This window comes from Macaca fascicularis, chromosome 20 (genome assembly GCF_037993035.2).
Source record: "Macaca fascicularis isolate 582-1 chromosome 20, T2T-MFA8v1.1".
In the NCBI taxonomy this organism is placed as follows: domain Eukaryota; kingdom Metazoa; phylum Chordata; class Mammalia; order Primates; family Cercopithecidae; genus Macaca; species Macaca fascicularis.
The window spans coordinates 85,128,273-85,148,803 of record NC_088394.1 but is presented as its reverse complement, the minus strand read 5'-3'; the positions used below and the strand labels follow the sequence as shown (position 1 = coordinate 85,148,803).

At 49.4% G+C, this 20,531-nt stretch overlaps 1 protein-coding gene across 11 annotated transcripts; it reads right to left on the bottom strand.

Moving 5' to 3' along the window:
- Positions 1-1,129: 1,129 nt before the first annotated feature.
- ZNF778 (zinc finger protein 778) lies at positions 1,130-14,519 on the bottom strand. 11 transcript variants are annotated; one of them, XR_012429390.1, is made up of 7 exons: positions 14,325-14,519; positions 10,905-11,060; positions 9,934-10,025; positions 8,932-9,054; positions 6,950-7,033; positions 4,767-4,843; positions 1,130-3,390 (listed from the first exon to the last, which is right to left on the bottom strand). XR_012429390.1 is itself a non-coding variant. In XM_045382580.3 (7 exons), exons 2-7 carry the CDS (start codon positions 10,927-10,929, stop codon positions 3,430-3,432), a joined length of 426 nt encoding a protein of 141 aa, XP_045238515.2. In that variant the 5' UTR covers positions 10,930-11,060; positions 14,325-14,519; the 3' UTR covers positions 1,130-3,429. The 11 variants fall into 11 exon arrangements, 9 of the variants coding, with proteins under 9 accessions (XP_045238515.2, XP_045238510.2, XP_005595673.3 ...); XR_012429389.1 differs by having other exon boundaries at positions 1,130-3,387; XM_045382580.3 differs by having other exon boundaries at positions 1,130-3,450; positions 8,928-9,054.
- Between the last annotated feature and the right edge of the window lie 6,012 nt (positions 14,520-20,531).

The window sequence follows — 20,531 nt, the reverse complement described above, 5'->3', positions numbered from 1 at the left end:
GAAACAGTCACCAAGCAGCTGCTGCCCCGATGGCCACAAAAAACCTAACCCAAGATTGCTGCAGCCAGAGGACACACATGCGTGCCACGGACACGCAGGCCTTGCTCTGCTGCTGGGTGTGTTTAAGGGCCTCATCCAGGAAGCGCCAGTGACAGTGCCAAGCGCCGTGGAACATCAGGACCAGCCACGTCCCTGGTCTGTTTTTATGGTACACAAAGGGGCAGCACACACAAGCGGCTCCTGACCCAGAACTGCCGGATTGCAGCAGCCGCCAGGACTGCTCTGCTATGAAGAGGATCTGGAGGTCAACAGGGACACTCAGGGCTCTCACCCATCCGGCACTGTCTGAGGTACAGGAATTCCCTCCTCCCCACGTGTGCGGGGGTGGCTCTCCCTCCACGGCCATGAAACGGGGGCATCTCACAGCACTGACCTCGCCCCTCTCCACTCTGCCCCTCCTTGCCCCCTTTGGTTTTATCTGAAGGGATCAGGTATGGGAGAGGAACAAGGGCATTTTCATAAAATGCAGACCTGTGTTATGCCCCACCTTGGCCAGTGTGGGATCCTACAGGTGGGTCATGCCTAAGAGCAAGACTAACCAACCACAGCCTACGCTGCTCACACAGGATCACATCTGGATCTTAAGACTAACCAACCAGAGCCTACACTGCTCACACAGGATCACATCTGAGTCCTCAAGACTAACCAACCACAGCCTACGCTGCTCACACAGGATCACATCTGAGTCAAGACTAACCAACCAGAGCCTATGCTGCTCACTCAGGATCACATCTGAGTCCTCAAGACTAACCAACCACAGCCTACGCTGCTCACACAGGATCACATCTGAGTCCTCAAGACTAACCAACCACAGCCTATGCTGCTCACACAGGATCACATCTGAGTCCTCCAGGCCCACTCTTAGCCAGGCTGCGACTCGGACAATATAGCAATCAGACTGGAGGATTTCTACAGGGAACAGTCCTCACTCCAAGAATGATCAGTGCAGCATCATACAGGTTCAAAATACGTCTACAGAACCCCCAGAAAGACGTGTCTCTGTTAGCCCACAAGGTTTTAGGACACGGGGAAGTGATTCCTATCTTCTGTACATTCATAACACTTCAAGTGTCAATCCCTCGTTTACTAAAGATTGAGGAATGATGTCATGTAAAGAATGACTTCCCAACAATTCTCACCCTCCTAAGGTTTTTCTTCACTGTGAGATCATGAGGGATCATCAAAGTACCGAGCAGAACAGCAACAACGCTGCTACGTATCACATGTCAATAAGGTTCTCTCCACTGGATACCTTCCATATTTAGCAAGACCCGAGAGCACATTGAGGGCTTTCTCTGCGTCTGCTGCTATAGGGCTCCAGGCTGAGTTCCTGCCTGCCGGGTTGTGATGCGATGCTGATGGCCACACTCCTCAAGTGATGGGCATCTGGAGAGCGAGAGGTCTTTCATGTCTTCCACGTGAATTAGTGTAGCTGACGGCTTCCCCGCATTCCTCACATTAGTAAGGTTTCTCATCAGTGTGAATTTGAGCGTGATGGTTAAGGCATGAGGAATTTTTAAAAGATTTTCCACAGTCCTTACATACAAAAAGCTGCTCTTCAGTGTAAGTTTTTAAATGTTCTTTTAGTAGATAAAACCTACTGTACGCTTTCCCGCATTCCTTGCATTTATAGGGTTTCTGCCCAGTGTGGATTCTTCCATGTTTACGCAGGTGAGAGGAGGCACGGAAGGCTTTTCCACACTCGTTACATACATAAGGCTTCTCTCCTGTGTGAGTCCGTCTGTGTTCGATAAGGTGTGAGGAGGAAGCAAAGGCTTTCCCACACTCCTTACATATGTAGGGTTTCTCTCCAGTGTGGGTTCTTATGTGCACAACAAGGTGTGAGGACGTGGTGAAGGCCTTTCCGCATACTCTACATTCATAAGGCTTCTCTCCAGTGTGAGTTCGTATGTGCTCAGTTAGGCTCGAAGAAACAGTGAACGTTTTCCCACAGTCCTTACATTCATAAGGTTTTATTCCAGTGTGAATCTGAATGTGCTTATTCAGGCATGAGGAATTTCTGAAGGATTTCCCGCATATCATACATATAAAAGGCTTCTCCTCTGTGTGAGTTTTCACATGTTCATTTAGTAGATAAACCCTATTGTAGGCTTTCCCGCAGTCCTTACATTCATAGGGCTTCTCCCCGGTGTGTGTCCGCGTGTGTTTAGTGAGCCCTGAGCGCCCCGTGAAGGCTTTGCCACATTGCTTACATTCGTAGGGTTTCTCTCCAGTATGGATTCTCGCATGTTCAGTCAGGCTTGAAGAAACAGTGAAGGATTTCCCACAATCTTTACATTCATAGGGTTTCTCTCCAGTGTGAGTCCTTACGTGCTCGGTAAGGCCTGAGGACGTACAGAAGGCTTTCCCACAGTCCTTACACGTGTATGGCTTCTCGCCCGTGTGTGTTCGTACATGTCTAGTAAGGCCACAGCGCACGGTGAAGGCCTTCCCACAGTAGCTACATGTATAGGGTTTTATTCCAGTGTGAATTCGAACATGATTATTAAGGCAGGAGGAATTTCTAAAATATTTTCCGCAAACCATACATGCAAAGGGCTTCTCCCTCATGCGAGTTTTCACATGTTCATTCAGTAGATAAAACCCACTGCAGGCTTTCCCACAGTCCCTCCATTCAGAGAGCTGCTTTCCAGGGCATGTTTGGACGTGTTTAGAAAGACCTGAGCATCCAGTGAAGGTTTTTCCACATTCGTTACATTCACAGGGCTTCTCTGCAGCATCAGTTCTTACAAGTGCAGTTAGGCCGGAAGCAACAGGGGAGGCTTTTCCACATTCTTCCAACTCACAGGGCTTCTCCCCAGTGTGGACTCGCATGTGACTAGTAAGGTAAGCAGTGTGTCTAAAGGCCTTCCCACATTCCCTACATACGTGGGGGTTCCTGACAGCATGCATTTCAACAGGCGTGGCACAGCCTGTGGAGTGAGTGAGAGCCTTCCCACACTGCTTCCAGTTCCATGTTCCTTCTCCACTGTGAGTTCCCACACGTGCCTGAAGGTATGACTGATTAAGGACTGCTTCCCCACAGTCACTGCAGTCAAGAGGTTTGTCCCGCGTGCATGTTTGTTGGTAAACAACATTTGGAGTAGGGCTAAAGGCTTTTCCACACTGATCCAACACAGAACACTGCTCTCCAATTTTGAACCAAGTTTTCTGGCATGGAATAAAAAAGTCTTTTTCATAATGATTAGATACACAACTGTCTCCTGTATTTTGAGTTCTCACGTGTGTGCTGAGGCCTGAGTGTTCACTGAAAGCTTCTCCACACTGCGTGCGGTCACAGAGCTGCCCTCCATTGTGGCTTCTTGCCTGCTGGTGGAGAATGAGTGGCAGTCAGGGGATTGCTGAGGCTTATTCATAGATCTCACCCAGCTGAAGACAGAGTATGACGATGACAATTACGATTTTTGCCATTTTCATAACACGCATGCAGCTCCTGCCCTGTAGATGTCTTTCAAGTCAAATGAGGAGCGCACCTGCAAGAATCCTGTGCCATCAGGACGGGCGCGGTAGCTCACGTCTGTAATCCCAGCACTTTGGGAGGCTGAGGCGGGTGGATCACCTGAGGTCAGGAGTTCAAGACCAGCCTGACCAACGTGGAGAAACCCTGTCTCTATTAAAAATACAAAATTAACCGGGCGTGGTGGCACATGCCTGTAATCCCAGCTACTCAGGAGGCTTAGGCAGGAGAAAGGCTTGAACCAGGGAGGCAGAGGTTGCAGCAAGCTGAGATCGCGCCACAGCACTCCAGCCTGGGCAACAAGAGCAAAACTCCATCTCAAAATAGAAAGAATCGGCCGGGCGCGGTGGCTCAAGCCTGTAATCCCAGCACTTTGGGAGGCCGAGACGGGCGGATCACGAGGCCAGGAAATCGAGAGACGATCCCGGCTAACATGGTGAAACCCCGTCTCTACTAAAAAATACAAAAAAACTAGCCGGGCGAGGTGGCGGGCGCCTGTAGTCCCAGCTACTCGGGAGGCTGAGGCAGGAGAACGGCGTAAACCCGGGAGGCGGAGCTTGCAGTGAGCTGAGATCCGGCCACTGCACTCCAGCCTGGGTGACAGAGCAAGACTCCGTCTCAAAAAATAAAAAATGAAAAATAAGAATCGGCCGGGAGCAGTGGCTCATGCCTGTAATCCCAGCACTTTGGGAGGTTGAGGTGGGAGGATCACGAGGTCAAGAGATCGAGACCATCCTGGCCAAAATGGTCAAACCCCATCTCTACTAAAAATACAAAAATTAGCTGGGCGTGGTGGCACACGCCTCTAGTTCCGTTCCAGCTACTCGGGAGGCTGAGTCAGAAGAATCGCTTGAACCGGGGAGGTGGAGCTTGCAGTGAGCCGAGATCATGCCGTTGCACTCCAGCCTGGCGACAGAGTGAGACTTCATCTCAAAAAAAAAAAGGAATCCTGTGCCATCTGCTCTAACTTTGAAAAGTGTGTGCTCACGAAACAGCTCTGCAATCTCAATGCCTTGTCACGTGTGCTGACGTGTGTCTGAAGCACCAAGTTTCAAGACAGGATGAGGCCCTCCCAAATTCCACACATTCAGAGTGTTCTCTACAGACAGTCCCCACCTGAGTGAATCCTGCTTCTCTACATTCTCTCAATTTTGCTCATTTTCTATAGTGGAATTCCCAATGTTTTATGAGTGTGATAAATAAAAAAAATCTCTCTTGTTAATTTTACCGTTTGTGTCTCATTTGATGTTCTGAACCAAGATCTATCCTGCCGAAGTGCTGGCCCTTTGGTTTTAAGTCGCCATTCTGAAAAGAAAAAAAACAAAGACCTGAAAATGATCAAACTCATTGTTATTCGTTTTCATATAAGACATGGTAGGCCGGGCGCGGTGGCTCAAGCCTGTAATCCCAGCACTTTGGGAGGCCGAGGCGGGCGGATCACAAGGTCAGGAGATCGAGACCACAGTGAAACCCCGTCTCTACTAAAAATACAAAAAATTAGCCGGGCGCGGTGGCGGGCGCCTGTAGTCCCAGCTACTCAGGAGGCTGAGGCAGGAGAATGGCGGGAACCCAGGAGGCGGAGCTTGCAGTGAGCCGAGATCGCGCCACTGCACTCCCGCCTGGGCAACAGCATGAGACTCCGTCTCAAAAAAAAAAAAAAAAAAAAAAAAAAAAAAAAAGACATGGCAAAAAAAATAAAGCAAAGATAGATTGGAGGAGTTTGGCTATGTGTAAAATTTGGAATCACAAGAACTGGGAGTCATAATTTAGAAGATTTAAAAGTAAATTTGGTCCGTAAAAAACAAATGTGATGGTGAACAGAAACAGTATTATCAATGAAAGAAAGCAGGAAAGATCTGGACAAAGAGCATACATTAAAAAAACAAACTCGGCTGGGCGTGGTGGCTCACGCCTGTAATCCCAACACTTTGGGAGGCCAAGGTGGGTGGATCACGAGGTCAGGAGTTCGAGACCAGCCTGACCAACATGGCGAAACCTTGTCACTACCAAAAATACAAAAATCAGGCTGGGCGCAGTGGCTCAAGCCTGTAATCCCAGCACTTTGGGAGGCCGAGACAGGCAGATCATGAGGTCAGGAGATTGAGACCATCCTGGCTAACATGGTGAAAGCCCGTCTCTACTAAAAAATACAAAACACGGCCGGGCGCGGTGGCTCAAGCCTGTAATCCCAGCACTTTGGGAGGCCGAGACGGGCGGATCACGAGGCCAGGAGATGGAGACCATCCTGGCTAACACAGTGAAACCCCGTCTCTACTAAAAAAATACAAAAAAAAAGCCGGGCACAGTGGCTCAAGCCTGTAATCCCAGCACTTTGGGAGGCTGAGACGGGCGGATCACAAGGTCAGGAGATCGAGACCATCCTGGCTAACACGGTGAAACCCCGTCTCTACTAAAAAATACAAAAAACTAGCCGGGCGAGGTGGCGGGCGCCTGTGGTCCCAGCTACTCCGGAGGCTGAGGCAGGAGAATGGCATAAACCCGGGAGGCGGAGCTTGCAGTGAGCTGAGATCCGGCCACTGCACTCCAACCTGGGCGACAGAGCCAGACTCAGTCTCAAAAAAAAAAATAAATAAATAAAAATTAAAAAAAATAAAAAATAAAAAAATACAAAAAACTAGCCGGGCGAGATGGCGCGTGCCTGTAGTCCCAGCTACTCGGGAGGCTGAGGCAGGAGAATGGCGTGAACCCGGGAGGCGGAGCTTGCAGTGAGCTGAGATCCGGCCACTGCACTCCAGCCTGGGCGACAGAGCTAGACTCCGTCTCAAAAAAAAAAAAAAAAAAAAAAACACTAGCCAGGCGAGGTGGCGGGTGCCTGTAGTCCCAGCTACTCAGGAGGCTGAGGCAGGAGAATGGCATGAACCTGGGAGGCAGAGCTTGCAGTGAGCTGAGATCTGGCCACTGCACTCCAGCCTGGACTCCGTCTCAAAAAAAAAAAAAAAAAAAAAAAAATACAAAACAAACAAGCAAAAAAATTAGCCGGGTGTGGTGGCACACGCCTGTAATCCCAGCTACTCGGAAGGTGAGGCAGAAGAATTGCATGAACCCAGGAGGCGGAGTTTGCAGTGAGCCGAAATTGTGCCACTACACTCCAGCCTGGGCAACAGAGCAAGACTCCATCTCAAACAAAACAAAACAAACCAAAAAAACCACAACCTCAAAGAACAAAAGAGCAGGGTTTTCTTTTTCTTTTTTTTTTTTTTTTGCGAGACAGAGAGAGAGTCTTGCTCTCTCTCCCCAGAACTTTGAGTCCACTGGCCTCATGTTCTGTGCCAGAATGCATCTTAAAATGTACACTCACGATCCTCCCACAGCCACCAAACTCGACACTCAGGATCCTCCCGCAGCTGCTAAACTTGACATCGACCAGGGGTGCTCTTCACACTCGCTCACCTTGGAGAACTCCTCTCTGCTCTGCCCTCAACTCCTCTTCCTCTTCCAGCCAACAGATCACGCTGGGTTTGAACAGGTCACGTCCTGTACACAGGGAAGGAGACATCAATGGAAGAGGCTCGGGCAGGGGATGACAAACCTACCCATGAAACAGGAACTACATTTCCCTGTTTTTTGGTTTTCGGTTTTTTTTTTTTTGAGATGGAGTCTCGCTCTGTCCCCCAGGCTGGAGTGCAGTGGCACAATCTCAGCTCACAGAAAGCTCCGCCTCCTGGGTTCAAGCGATTCTCCTGCCTCAGTCTCCCGAGTAGCTGGGACTACAGGCGGCCACCACCACGCCCGGCTAATTTTTTGTATTTTTAGTAAAGAAGATGGGGATTCACCGTGTTAGTCAGGATGGTCTCAATCTCCTGACCTCGTGATCCTCCCGCCCCGGCCTGCCAGAGTGCTGGGATCACAGCCCTGAGCCACCGTGACCAGTCTCCCAGAGTGCTGGAATGATAGCCCTGAGGCACCACGCCCAGCCTCCCAGAGTGCTGGGATTACAGGCATGAGCCACTGCACCCGGCCTCCCAGAGTGCTGGAATCACAGCCCTGAGCCACTATGCCCGGCCTCCCAGAGTGCTGGGATTAGGTGTGAGCCACCATACCCAGCCTCCCAGAGTGCTGGGATCACAGCCCTGAGCCACCGCGTCCGGCCTCCCAAAGTGCTGGGATTACAGGTGTTTGAGTCACCGTGTCCAGCCTCCCAAAGTGCTGGGATTACAGGTGTTTGAGTCACCGTGTCCAGCCTCCCAAAGTGCTGGGATTACAGGCGTTTGAGTCACCGTGTCCAGCCTCCCAAAGTACTGGGATTACAGGCGTTTGAGTCACCGTGTCCAGCCTCCCAAAGTACTGGGATTACACGCGTGAGCCACCACACCTGGCCCCCAAAGTGCTGGGATTACAGGCATGAGCCATTGAACCCGGCCAGGAACTACATTATTTTATTTTATGTTTTTGAGATGGAGTCTCGCTCTGTCACCCAGGCAGGAGTGCAGTGGCGTGCCAGGAACTACATTTCTTTTTTTTTTTTTTTTTTGAGACGGAGTCTCGGTCTGTCGCCCAGGCTGGAGTGCAGTGGCCGGATCTCAGCTCACTGCAAGCTCCGCCTCCCGGGTTCACGCCATTCTCCTGCCTCAGCCTCCCGAGTAGCTGGGACTACAGGCGCCCGCCGCCTCACCCGGCTAGTTTTTTTTTTGTATTTTTTAGTAGAGACGGGGTCTCACTGGGTTAGCCAGGATGGTCTCGATCTCCTGACCTCGTGATCCGCCGGTCTCGGCCTCCCAAAGTGCTGGGATTACAGGCTTGAGCCACCGCGCCCGGCCAGGAACTACATTATTTTATTTTATGTTTTTGAGATGGAGTCTCGCTCTGTCACCCAGGCTGGAGTGCAGTGGCGTGCCAGGAACTACATTTCTAAAGAGTGCAGTGAAATGGTTTCGAAGGAGCTCAAAGTGCAAGTACACTCCATCTTTCTGTGCCCCAAAGAAACTGGTTTATCTCTGATCCCTGAAGCCCACATTCAGGCTTAAATATACATGTAAAAACCACTAAGACTTCTATTCAAACAGGAAATATCAGAAGTGCAAAAAGAGATCTTCATTCGCTTGGGAAACTACTACTCAGTGGTTCTCAGCGTTAAGAGTGAGTCGGCTTCACAGGGAGGGCTTGTTAAAGCAGAGATGACAGGCCCCCCCCAGCAGACATTCTGATCCAACGTGTCACAGGTGCGGCCTGAGAATGCACGTTTCTAGATGAGTGATGGTGATGCTACTGACCCCAGGACCACATTCTGGAAACGACCACGCTAGCATCAAGCCCATTATATCTGTTACTTCCCACGGTACTCGGCTTTGCCGTCAACAATCCTGGAACACAGTAAGGACGTATCATGTATCAGCTCCACAGAAGTTGCAAAGAACGGTGGCAGCCTCACCTACTGAGGCCAGGTTCTCGTAGTTTTCCAGCATCACATCTCTGTAGAGGTCCCTCTGAGACGGGTCCAGTAAAGTCCATTCCTCCTGGGTGAAGTCCACAGCCACGTCGTCAAAGGTCACTGAGTCCTAAATCATCACACATGGTGGTTGAAGCCATTCAACGTGTCCATCAGTGTTCACTGGAGAATGAGGAAACGGGCCCTATGCCTACATGGGACTGTGAGGTCTCCTACTGTCTACCCCATGGCCCAGCGGTCCTGGGAACCCTTCTCTGACCACACACACACACTGTTGATCTCCTCTAGTCATACGGCCGGAACGGCACCTCCCATATGTGAACTTCTCTCACCCACTCACGCTCCTCTCGCCTTATGTCCCTCTCCTGAGCACATTACAAACAAGTGATAACTCGTGATGTGGAAATAAGTTCCCAGAAAGGACACTTTCCCCTTCCTTACCATGTGTCAGAGCACTCAGCAAAAAAAGAAGCATGCATTTGGCACAAGGGTCAAAATAATGAGTAATGCTGAGGCTAGGCACAGTGGCACAAGCCTGTAATCCCAGCACTTTGGGAGGCCAAGGCAGGTGGACCACCTGAGATCAGGAGTTCAAGACCAGCCTGGCCAACATGGCAAAACTCCATCTCTACTAAAAATACAAAAATTAGCCGGGCGTGGTGGCAGGCACTTGTAATCCCAGCTACTTGGGAGGCTGAGGTAGGAGAATTGCTTGAACCTGGGAGGCGGAGATTGCAGTGAGCCGAGATACCTGGGCAACAAACGAGACTCCATCTCAAAAAAAAAAAAAAAAAAGAAAAAGAAAAAAGTAACACTGAATTACGGGAGGATTTTCAGTCACACCTGACCGGCCAGGCTCTCCTCCCCGGGGCTCAACTAGGGACTCGGTCCTAGGGTGAGGCTGTGGAGATAAATCTGCTCAGACAGAAACCTATCTGTCTGCTGAATACCAATATGTCAATTTTAGAAAAATACAGTTTTGGCATACCTGATAACAATTTATCAGCCAGCCAGCCACCATCCCTGCTGCCTGTGTCTGTTCTCCACGAAGGCAGATTGAGTCCCTAGAAACATGACCTCCTAAAAAACAAAGAAGGCAAGAAAGCATGAGAACCCAGAGCTGACCCTAATGCCACGCTCACGGACCTGGAAGTCATTCCATCCTAGCGGGAAATTCCCGTGTACTGCTGCACATTCGGGAAAACACACACACACACACACACACACACACACACACAGCCATACAGTGCCAGAGAATTCCCACATACTCCTGTACACTCAGGAAAACACACACACACACAGATATACAGTGCCTCAGGAAAACACACACACACACACACACAGAGAGCCATACAATGCCTCAGGAAAACACACACACACACACACACACACAGAGCCATACAATGCCTCAGGAAAACACACACACACACAGATATACAGTGCCTCAGGAAAACACACACACACACAGATATACAGTGCCTCAGGAAAACACACACATACACATACACACACACACACAGAGCCATACAATGCCTCAGGAAAACACACACACACACACATACACACACACACACAGAGCCATACAATGCCTCAGGAAAACACACACACACACAGCCATACAGTGCCAGGGTAGTCTGTCTCACCTGGCGACACAAAAGGTTTGTGAGCTATGCTGCCCACCAGGAAATGGTAACAGGCTCCTATTGCAGATACAGAACTGTAAGCCCTGAGAAACGTGACTCTTCATTTGCCCTTGGTGAGAAAACTCATGGGGTTTACGAATCATCCCTCCCCAAAGCACACACACTGGGGCTGACTTACAGGCCAGCGTTCTCTGGCTCACTCCAGCAGCTCCAATAGGAACCCGGAGCGGGACTACTCAGGCCCCGTCCATGGGACTCACACTGTGTATCAGCACCTACAGCAGAGGCTGTGAGGAGGAGCCCCACCAGGACTTACCGTGGGCTAGGTCAGGGGCTGCCATCCTGGGAGGCTGATGGAAGCGTCTGAATGCTCCTTTCCTGAAGCCAAGGCCACTACAGGACGGCCTGTGAATCTGTGTGGATGGTGCAGTCTCTATCCCTCCTGACCCAGGGATGGCTGGATCCCTATTTCCTAGCAACCACAACGAAGAAGCATTACTTCCCAGTTATCAAACCTCATGCATTAGCTTGTTTCTGCAGATGACACATGTGAAAGCCACTATACCCAGTATACTCTGTCGAGGATTAGTAATATCCACGTCACCTACTGAAGAGCAGTATATGGGTCAGAAGACAGCAGAAGCCTTATTTAATTATCAGAACAGCCATTCACAGATTTCACCTGTGTTTATACCTAAAACAGCCTGGATTCAGATAACGAACTGGTCCCACATCATCCACTCAGGAAGTGGTGAACCACGACAGTTAGCAGGTACGGGTTCAACCACCTTGTCAGTTTTTTTGTTTTTTTTTTTTGAGACAGAGTCTCGCTGTCACTCAAGATGGAGTGCAATGGTGCGATCTCGGCTCACTGCAACCTCCACCTCCCGGGTTCAAGCAGTTCTCCTGCCTCAGCCTCCCAAGTAGCTAGGACTACAGGCATGTGCCACCACGCCTGGGTAAGTTTTTGTATTTTTAGTAGAGGTGGGGTTTCACTATGTCAGCCAGGATGCTCTTGATCTCCTGACCTCGTGATCCGCCCACCTCGGCCTCCCAAAGTGCTTGGATTACAGGTGTGAGCCACCGCGCCCCACCCTGGTCTCATCAGTGTGTACTCCTGAGTCTGTGGTCACTGCCAGCAGGACAAAGGTAGATCTAGAGCTGTACTTTCTTACTCTACTGATGAGGTGACCAAAACAGTAAAGTTTCACATGTCAGAAAACATGTCCATTCTCCTTGTATAAACTGTACTTACCACTAGGTGTCTGAAACTGGGGGGTAGAGGGGGTGTGCAGGGTCTTTGGGCTAAAAGACCCACAAATGTGTTGAGTTCGGTGTCACCTGCACAGGTTCTTTTCCCTGCTTCAAAAAGGGATGTAATATTCAGTTCTCTGCCTTAACATCATCCCCAGAGGACCCGACCCTCAGACTGCACTCATACACCATGCTGACATTAGGGTGGTTGGACACAGTGAACAGGAAATAAACATGTTTTAGATACCTTCATACAAAATATACACTATAGAGGGCTTGTGATTCAGGGGCCATAGTTTCTGTCAGTTCAGTAGCCTGGATTACATAAAGACATCCCCTCCAATATGCACCTCCAAGTCACCGCACCTCATAACACCTATAACCAAAAAAGAGGCCCAACACTCTGCAGATCTTTTAATTTTAGGAACAACATATGTAACAGCTTTAATGCTCTACACATTAAAGTAGAGCATTAAAGTAGACCTGGTCTATAAGGCTGCCAGTGCCAAGCGTGGATCCTTGCACATTCAGGGTGCAGCACAAGCTTCTGAGGCACTTGGCAGAAATGACCCAGCAGACCCAATGACACGGTGTCCACGGTACACAGGATGCCGCTGGATGCCTCCGGCAAGCACTGATAAGACTCAGAGCCCTCTGGGATTTTAGAGTAAATCTACACCCTCTCAACAGTCATCTATGCAGCTGACCCTTGACCTTTTGAGAAACAGGCTGGGGCTTGGAATCAGCACAGAGAAGGAACAGCTAACATGGGACATGAGGTGACTAAGGCTGAACTCGGCCATCTGAGACCTCGTGGACCCAAAGGCATAAAGTACTAGAGAAACGATAGGGGTTGTTCTAGGTGAAAAGACATAAACGATGGGAACGTATAAACCTTGAATGGCGGCCGGGTGCGGTGGCTCAAGCCTGTAATCCCAGCACTTTGGGAGGCTGAGACGGGCGGATCACGAGGTCAGGAGATCGAGGCCATCCTGGCTAACACGGTGAAATCCTGTCACTACTAAAAAATACAAAAAACTATCTGGGTGAGGTGGCGGACGCCTGTAGCCCCAGCTACCAGGGAAGTTGAGGCAGGAGAATGGCGTAAACCCGGGAGGCGGAGCTTGCAGTGAGCAGAGATCCGGTCACTGCACTCCAGCCTGGGCGACAGAGCGAGATTCCATCTCAAAAAAAAAAAAAAAAAAAAAAAAAACCTTGAATGGCTCTTAGTCCCCAAAATACCCAACAGTGCAGTGCTGGAACAAGGCTGACAATTCTAGATGTCACACAAAGTAGACAGTGGATGGCCTTATTGTTACTATTATTATTTTATTTCTTGAGACGGAGTTTCGCTCTTGTTGCCCAGGCTGGAGTGCAATGGCACGATCTCAGCTCATCGCAACCTCTGCCACCCCGGTTCAAGCGATTCTCCTGTCTCAGCCTCCAGACTAGCTGGGATTAAGGCATGCACCACCACGCCGGGCTAATTTTGTACTTTTAGTAGAGACGGGGTTTCTCCATGTTAGCCTGGTCTTGAACTCCCGACCACAGATGATCCACCCGCCTCCGCCTCCCAGAGTGCTGGGATTACAAGCCTGAGCCATTGCGCCCAGCGGACCTTATTATTTTTAATTATTTTTTTTTTGAGACGGAGTCTCGCTCTTGCCGCCCAGGCTGGAGTGAGTGGCATGATCTCGGCTCACTGCAAGCTCCGCCTCCCGGGTTCCCGCCATTCTCCTGCCTCAGCCTCCCGTGTAGCTGGCACCACAGGCGCCCGCCACCACGTCCGGCTAGTTTTTTGTATTTTTAGTAGAGACGGGGTTTCACCGTGTTAGCCAGGATGGTCTCGATCTCCTGACCTCGTGATCTGCCCCCCCTCGGCCTCCCAAAGTGCTGGGATTACAGGCTTGAGCCATTGCGCCCGGCCTATTTTTAACTTTCTTAGGTGAAATACTAGTATTGTGGTTTCAGTAGGACAATGTCCTTATCTTTGAGACGCTTTACCAAGTATTTAAAAGTTAAGTATCACGTGTGCAGTTTATTTTCAACTTAGTTATACTCAAATAATAGTTTATTTATTGGGGGAGAGAGAAAACATGGCTTAGTACTAAAAAGGAGGAAAACGACTGCAGTGGATATTCCTTGTAGTAGATGTTCACATTTTTATTAGATTCAGATTTTTTTAAAGCAAAACGTGAGAAAAAATAGTCGAAACACGCTGTTCACCGCGGATTCGATTACTCCAGGCCGGGCGGGATGACGGCCGCATCCCTCCTCCCCGGGGGCCGGGCCTGGAAGTCCCGCTGGTCCCCACAGGGTAACCTTCACCGGGAGCGGCACGCCCCGGGCGCTCAGGGGTCTACCTTACGCTTCGGTCCCAACACAAAGTGTCAGAAACACAAAAAAACGTCAAAGTCGAAGCCAGATTTTCACAGACACACGCCCTCATCAAAGTGAAGGAAGCAGAAGGCCCCTCTCTCACCAGCTCCGCGGACAGGAGGCGCGGCCCGGGTCCACCGCGAGCGGCGGCGACTTTCCCTTCTAGAAGCGGTGCCGGGGGCGCGGGGCGGGCGGGCGACCACTCCCGGGCCAGGTCCCCCGCGGACGGCCCCGGGACACGTGCGGAACTCTGCGGCGCCGGGACGGTCTGCCCCAAGAACTTGCGCAGCCGTCGCACAGGAGGCGGCGGAACCGTCGCACAGGAGGGGGCGGGGCCGGCGCCGGAAGAGGTGTCGGCGCGTCTCTGGCGTCACTTCCGCCTTCAGCGCCCGGGCCGAACCGTTGGTCTATGGCGCGGAGAGGTTGTAGTGCCTTCCGCGAGCGTGTGGGAGGGCCCCGTGGCGCCCTCGGGAACCGGGCTGGAGGCAGAGATAGTCCCGGAGGACCAGGCGGACGTAAGGATCAGGTCTCTGGACGCGACTGCGGGGCCGGAACAGACCAGGAGGGCGAGGTTGGGCGGGTACAGCCAGGAAGTGCTCGTCGCGAGCGCGGCCGGGATTCGGCCACAGCGAGAAGCCCTCGGGTGCCGAGAGTGCGCGGTCTCCTCTCGATCTCTGCAGGGAGTCACCGGCCCCGTTCCTTTCTATCCGTCTGAACATCACGCCGAACTCTTAACAGTTGATTCCATTGCATTTTCAATGCAGTATTTTTTTTTCTGTATATGTTCATATTTTTCCCTTCAAATATGCGTTTCTGTTGTTTTTCTCATGTACCGTAGGGGCCAGGAGCACCTATACTACGTTGCAAAATAGACTGATACCAGGAGTTCTTCCAAGGTTCATTCAGAAATGTCACATGATTCCAGTAACAATACGAAAAGGTTTTTTTTTTTGGAGCCAGGTATATTGATCCTGGAGTTGACATGGAGGAACAAATGTCTCATAACGAAGATGACGTGGACAAAGCACAATGCCCGACAGATATGAAAACAGCCTCTGTCATTAAAACTGTGTGCTACTGACACATGAACAGGAAACACAAATGGAATATCCAGACATCAACCCAGTAACATGGAAATTCGGTGCATAAACATAATTTCAGAGCAGTGGAACAAATATGCGGTTTATAATGAAAGGTGCTAAGACAAATGGTTAGCCGTCTGAGAAATGATGAAATTCATTCTGGACCTCACAGGGATAAACTCCAAACGGATCAGGAATCTAAATGTGAAAAACAAAACCACATGTGAGGAGTTCATGTGATTTCCTGGCTGATTAAGAAACAAGATGTGGGCCGGGCGCGGTGGCTCAAACCTGTAATCCCAGCACTTTGGGAGGCCGAGACGGGCGGATCGCGAGGTCAGGAGATCGAGACCATCCTGGCTAACACGGTGAAACCTCGTCTCTACTGAAAAATACGAAAAAAACTAGCCGGGCGAGGTGGCGGGTGCCTGTAGTCCCAGCTACTCAGGAGGCTGAGGCAGGAGAATGGCGTGAACCCGGGAGGCGGAGCTTGCAGTGAGCCGAGATCCAGTCACTGCACTCCAGCCTGGGCGGCAGAGCGAGACTCCGTCTCAAAAAAAAAAGAAGATGTGCCCAGGAGGTGGCAGTGGCGCACAAGCTTTGACAGGTTGGGGGTGGGGAGTCACGCACCGTGAGATTATCCACAGGCTTCGAATTGGGGTTCACTATTCAGAAAAGAGAAGAAAATGGGCGGGGTGGGAGGGCACAGAGAACTCCCAGAGAAGAAGGGGATCAGACAGGGGGAGGGCTCACATGACTAGATCACGTTTCTCAGCAGCCTGACAGGTGTCTGAGTCACAAAGCTCTGAAGGGCAGCAAGGACTTGCAGTCTTTGTAACCCCAGGATTTATCTTACCTATGGCTAGCAGATTCACGAAGTATACAAAGCAAGCACATGCTACATGGTTCAACACTATGCGTGTTTGGGATGTGTTTTATGTATTATTGATTTATTAATGTTGAGACAGAGTCTCTGTCATCCAGGCTGGAGTGCAGTGGCGCGTTCTTGGCTCACTGCAACCTCTGCCTCCCAGGTTCCAACTATTCTCCTGCCTCAGTCTCCCAAGTAGCTGGGATTACAGGTGCCCACCTTGTAATTTTTAGTAGAGACGGGGTTTCACCATGTTGGCCAGGCTTGTCTCAAACTTCTGACCTCAGGTGATCCACCCGCCTTGGCCTCCCAGAGTGCTGGGATTACAGACGTGAGCCACCGTGGCAACTGCGCCTGACCTTGGGATATATTTTTGTTTTGGTTTGGTTTTGGTTTTGGTTTTTTTGAGATGTGAGTCTTGCTTTGTCGTCCAGGCTGTAGTGCAGGGGCACAGTCTTGGCTCACTGCAACCTCTGCCTCCCGGGTTCAAGCGATTCTCCTTCCGCAGCCCCCAGAGTAGCTGGGATTACAGGCACATGCCACCAAGCCCAGCTAATTTTTGTATTTTTAGTACAGGTCGGGTTTCTCCATGTTAGCCAGGATGGTCTTGATCTCTTGACCTCGTGATCCTCCTGCCTTGACCTCCCAAACTGCTGGGATTACAGGCGTGAGCCACCGCGCGGGTATGTTTTAAGTAACTGAATGTATTAAGTTTAGCACCAGCAGGCTATTGTGAATAATGTTGCTATGACAATCGTGTGCAAAAATATTCTGGATCCTTATTCTCAGCACTTTTGGATATATATGCAAAAGTGGAACGGCTGGGTCACATGATAATTCTGTCTGATGTTTTAAGCAACCACCGGTCTGTTTTCCAGAGCTGCTGCACCATTTTGCATTCCCATGAGCAGGTGCACAAGGTTCCAGCTTTACCACATCCAACCAACACTTACCTCCTATTTGATGGCCAAGAGCCATCACCGCCGGGGTAACGTGATCTCACTGCGGCTTTTGTTTTCATTTTCCTAATATTGAGTTATGTAGACCATCTTTTCATGTTCTTATTGGCCATCTGTTATCGTCTTTATTACAAGTCCTTTTATGAATTAAATTGGTTTTGTTGTTATTCTTGAGTTATAGGAGTTCTTAGTAAACTGAATATTAATCCTTAATCCAACACGGTTTGCAAATATTTCCTCCCATTCTGTGGATTTTCTTTTCACTCTCATGATTGTCCTTTGATGTACAAAATTTGTAAAAATTTTTTTTTGAGACAGAGTCTTGCTGTGTCACCCAGGCTGGAGTGCAGTGGCCGGATCTCAGCTCATTGCAACTCTGCCTCCCAGGTTCACGCCATTCTCCTGCCTCAGCCTCCCAAGTAGCTGGGACTACAGGCGCCCGCCACCATGCCCGGCTAATTTTTTTTGTATTTTAGTAGAGACGGGGTTTCACCGTGTTAACCAGGATGGTCTCGATCTCCTGACCTCATGATCCGCCCGTCTCGGCCTCCCAAAGTGCTGGGATTACAGGCTTGAGCCACCACGCCCGGCCAAAATTTGTAATATTGATGTAGTCCAATTCATCTAGTTTTCTTCAGTTGCCTGTGGGTGATTTCATAACCAAGAAATCATTTCCAATTCCAATGTCATGAAGTTTTTCCTCTATGTTTTCTTCTAAGAGTTTTATACATTAGCACTTACATTTAGGTTTTTGATTCATTTTGAATTAATTTTTACATATGGTATAAAGTCAGGGTCCAGCTCCATTGTTCTGCATATAGATATGTAGTTTTCTCCAGCACCATTTCTCCCCCAGACTCTATTGAGGTATAACTGACAGACTTTTAAAAATCATACTTAAGCTGTGCAACATGATGATTTGATATATGCGCGTGTTGTGAAATGACCATGATCAAACAGATTTACACATCCATCCCCTCACCTAGGCACCTTCTTTTGAGTGTGTGGTGAAAATAGTTAAGATTTACTATCTTACCAAATTCCAATCATTATACAATATAGTATTATTAACTAAAATCTCCATGCTGTACATTACATCCCAGATCTTACTCATCCTTTAACTTAAAGTTTGTACCATTTGACCAACATCTCCCCATTCCTTCCACCAACCCCATCCTCTGGCACCTAACATTGTACTCTCTGCTTCTAGGAGTTCAGCTTGTTTGGATTCCATGTGAGGTGACATAGGATTTCCTTTCTTTAAAAAAAAAAAAGGCTAAATAATGTGTGTGTGTGTGTGTGTGTGAGAGACAGTTTTGTTTTGTTTAGAGATAAGGTCTCACTCTGTTGCTTAGGCTGGAGAGAGTGCAGTGGCACAGTCATGGCTCACTGCAGCCTTGAACTCCTGGGCTCAATCATCCTCCTGCGTCAGGATCCTCAGTAGCTGGGACTACAGGCATGCACCTCCACACCTGGCCTTCTTTTTCAAGATTGGTTTCGCTAATTGAACTCCACTGAGATTCCATATGCGTATTTTATTTTATTTTTTTATTTATGTTTTTTTTTTTTTTTTTTTTTGAGATGGAGTCTCGCTCTGTTGGCCAGGATGGAGTGCAGTGGCCGGATCTCAGCTCACTGCAAGCTCCACCTCCCAGGTTTACGCCATTCTCCGGCCTCAGCCTCCCGAGTAGCTGGGACTACAGGCGCCGCCACCTCGCCCGGCTAGTTTTTTTTTTTTGTATTTTTTAGTAGAGACGGGGTTTCACCGTGTTAGCCAGGATGGTCTCGATCTCTTGACCTCGTGATCCACCCATCTCGGCCTCCCAAAGTGCTGGGATTACAGGCTTGAGCCACTGCGCCCAGCCTATTTATGTTTTTTGAGATGGAGTTTCACTCTGTTACCCAGGCTGGAGTGCAGTGGCGCTACCTTGGCTCACTACAACCTCCACCTCCTGGGTTCAAGCGATTCTCCTGCCTCATCCACATAAGTAACTCAGATTACAGGCGTGTGACACCATGCCTGGCTAATTTTTGTATTATTAGTAGAGACGGTTTCGCCATGTTGGCCAGGCTGATCTCCTGACCCCAAGTGATCCACCATGTTGGCCAGGCTGTACTCCTGACCTCAAGTGATCCGCCTGCCTTGGCCTTCCAAAGAGCTGGGGTTATAGGCATGAGCCGCTGTGCCCTGCCTGTGCGTGGTATTTTAAAGCTAATTTTGGAAGTACTTCACCATCACTTCTGTCATACTCTGCTGGTCATACAGACCAACCCTACTCTGATGTGAGAGGACCACACAAAGGTATAAATCTCAGGAAGCAGGAATTATTGGGGCACATCATCCACCTGGAACAGAGAAGAATTTGGCAACATCCAACAAAACTACAGGCGCAATCCAGCAATGCTACTTGTCAACATTTTCCCTGAAGGCAAATCTCTTAACAATTCCAAAATGACTTAGATTACCAATTGCAGTCAAGTAGTCGGGTAGCTGAGTGTTGTACGGTGCCTCCAGCAGTGCAGTGCTATGCAGCTACGGAGATGATCTCCATGAGCTCCTATGGAGTGATTTCCAAGATACACCATTAAGTGAAAATGTAAACTGCAAAACAGTAGCTACAATAGCAAACCTTTTCTTTAGAAAAATAGACTGGGCATGCTGGCTCACACCTGTAATCTCAGCACTTTGGGAGGTTGAGGTAGGCAGATCACTTGAGGTCAGGAGTTCGACACCAGCCTGGCCAACATGGTGAAACGCCGTCTCTACCAAAAAATGCAAAAATTAGCTAGCCATGGTGGTGCGTGCCTGTAGTCCCAGCTACTCGGAAGGCTGAGGCAGGAGAATGGTGTGAACCTGGGAGGTGGGGGTTGCAGTGAGCCAAGATCGCACCACTGCACTCCAGACTGGGTGACAGAACGAGACTACATCTCGAAAAAAACAATAAAAGGAAAATAGACAATAAAATATACAGGTATATTTATCTCTTCATGTTGAATACAAGGAAATACAGATAAGATTATTCAGAAAATAATAACCCAAAGGTTGAAAAGGATAGTAGGATGAGAATAAGGTGGAAAGGATGAGGACAGGGAAGATGTCCCCTGAAGATAACATTCTGTTCAGTTCTGATGTCCAAACCAAGTTATTTCTTTATATTCTTAATTTTAAAAAATCAACATAGGGCCAAGCACAGGGGCTCACGCCTGTAATCCCAGCACTTTGGGAGGCCAAGGCATGAGGATCACTTGGGGCCAGGAGTTCAAGACCAGCCTGGCCAACATGGCGTAACCCCATCTCTACTAACAATACAAAAAAAATTAGCTGGGCATGGTGGTGGGCACCTGTGATCCCAGCTACTCAGGAGGCTGAGATAGGAGAATTCCCTGAACGTGGGAGG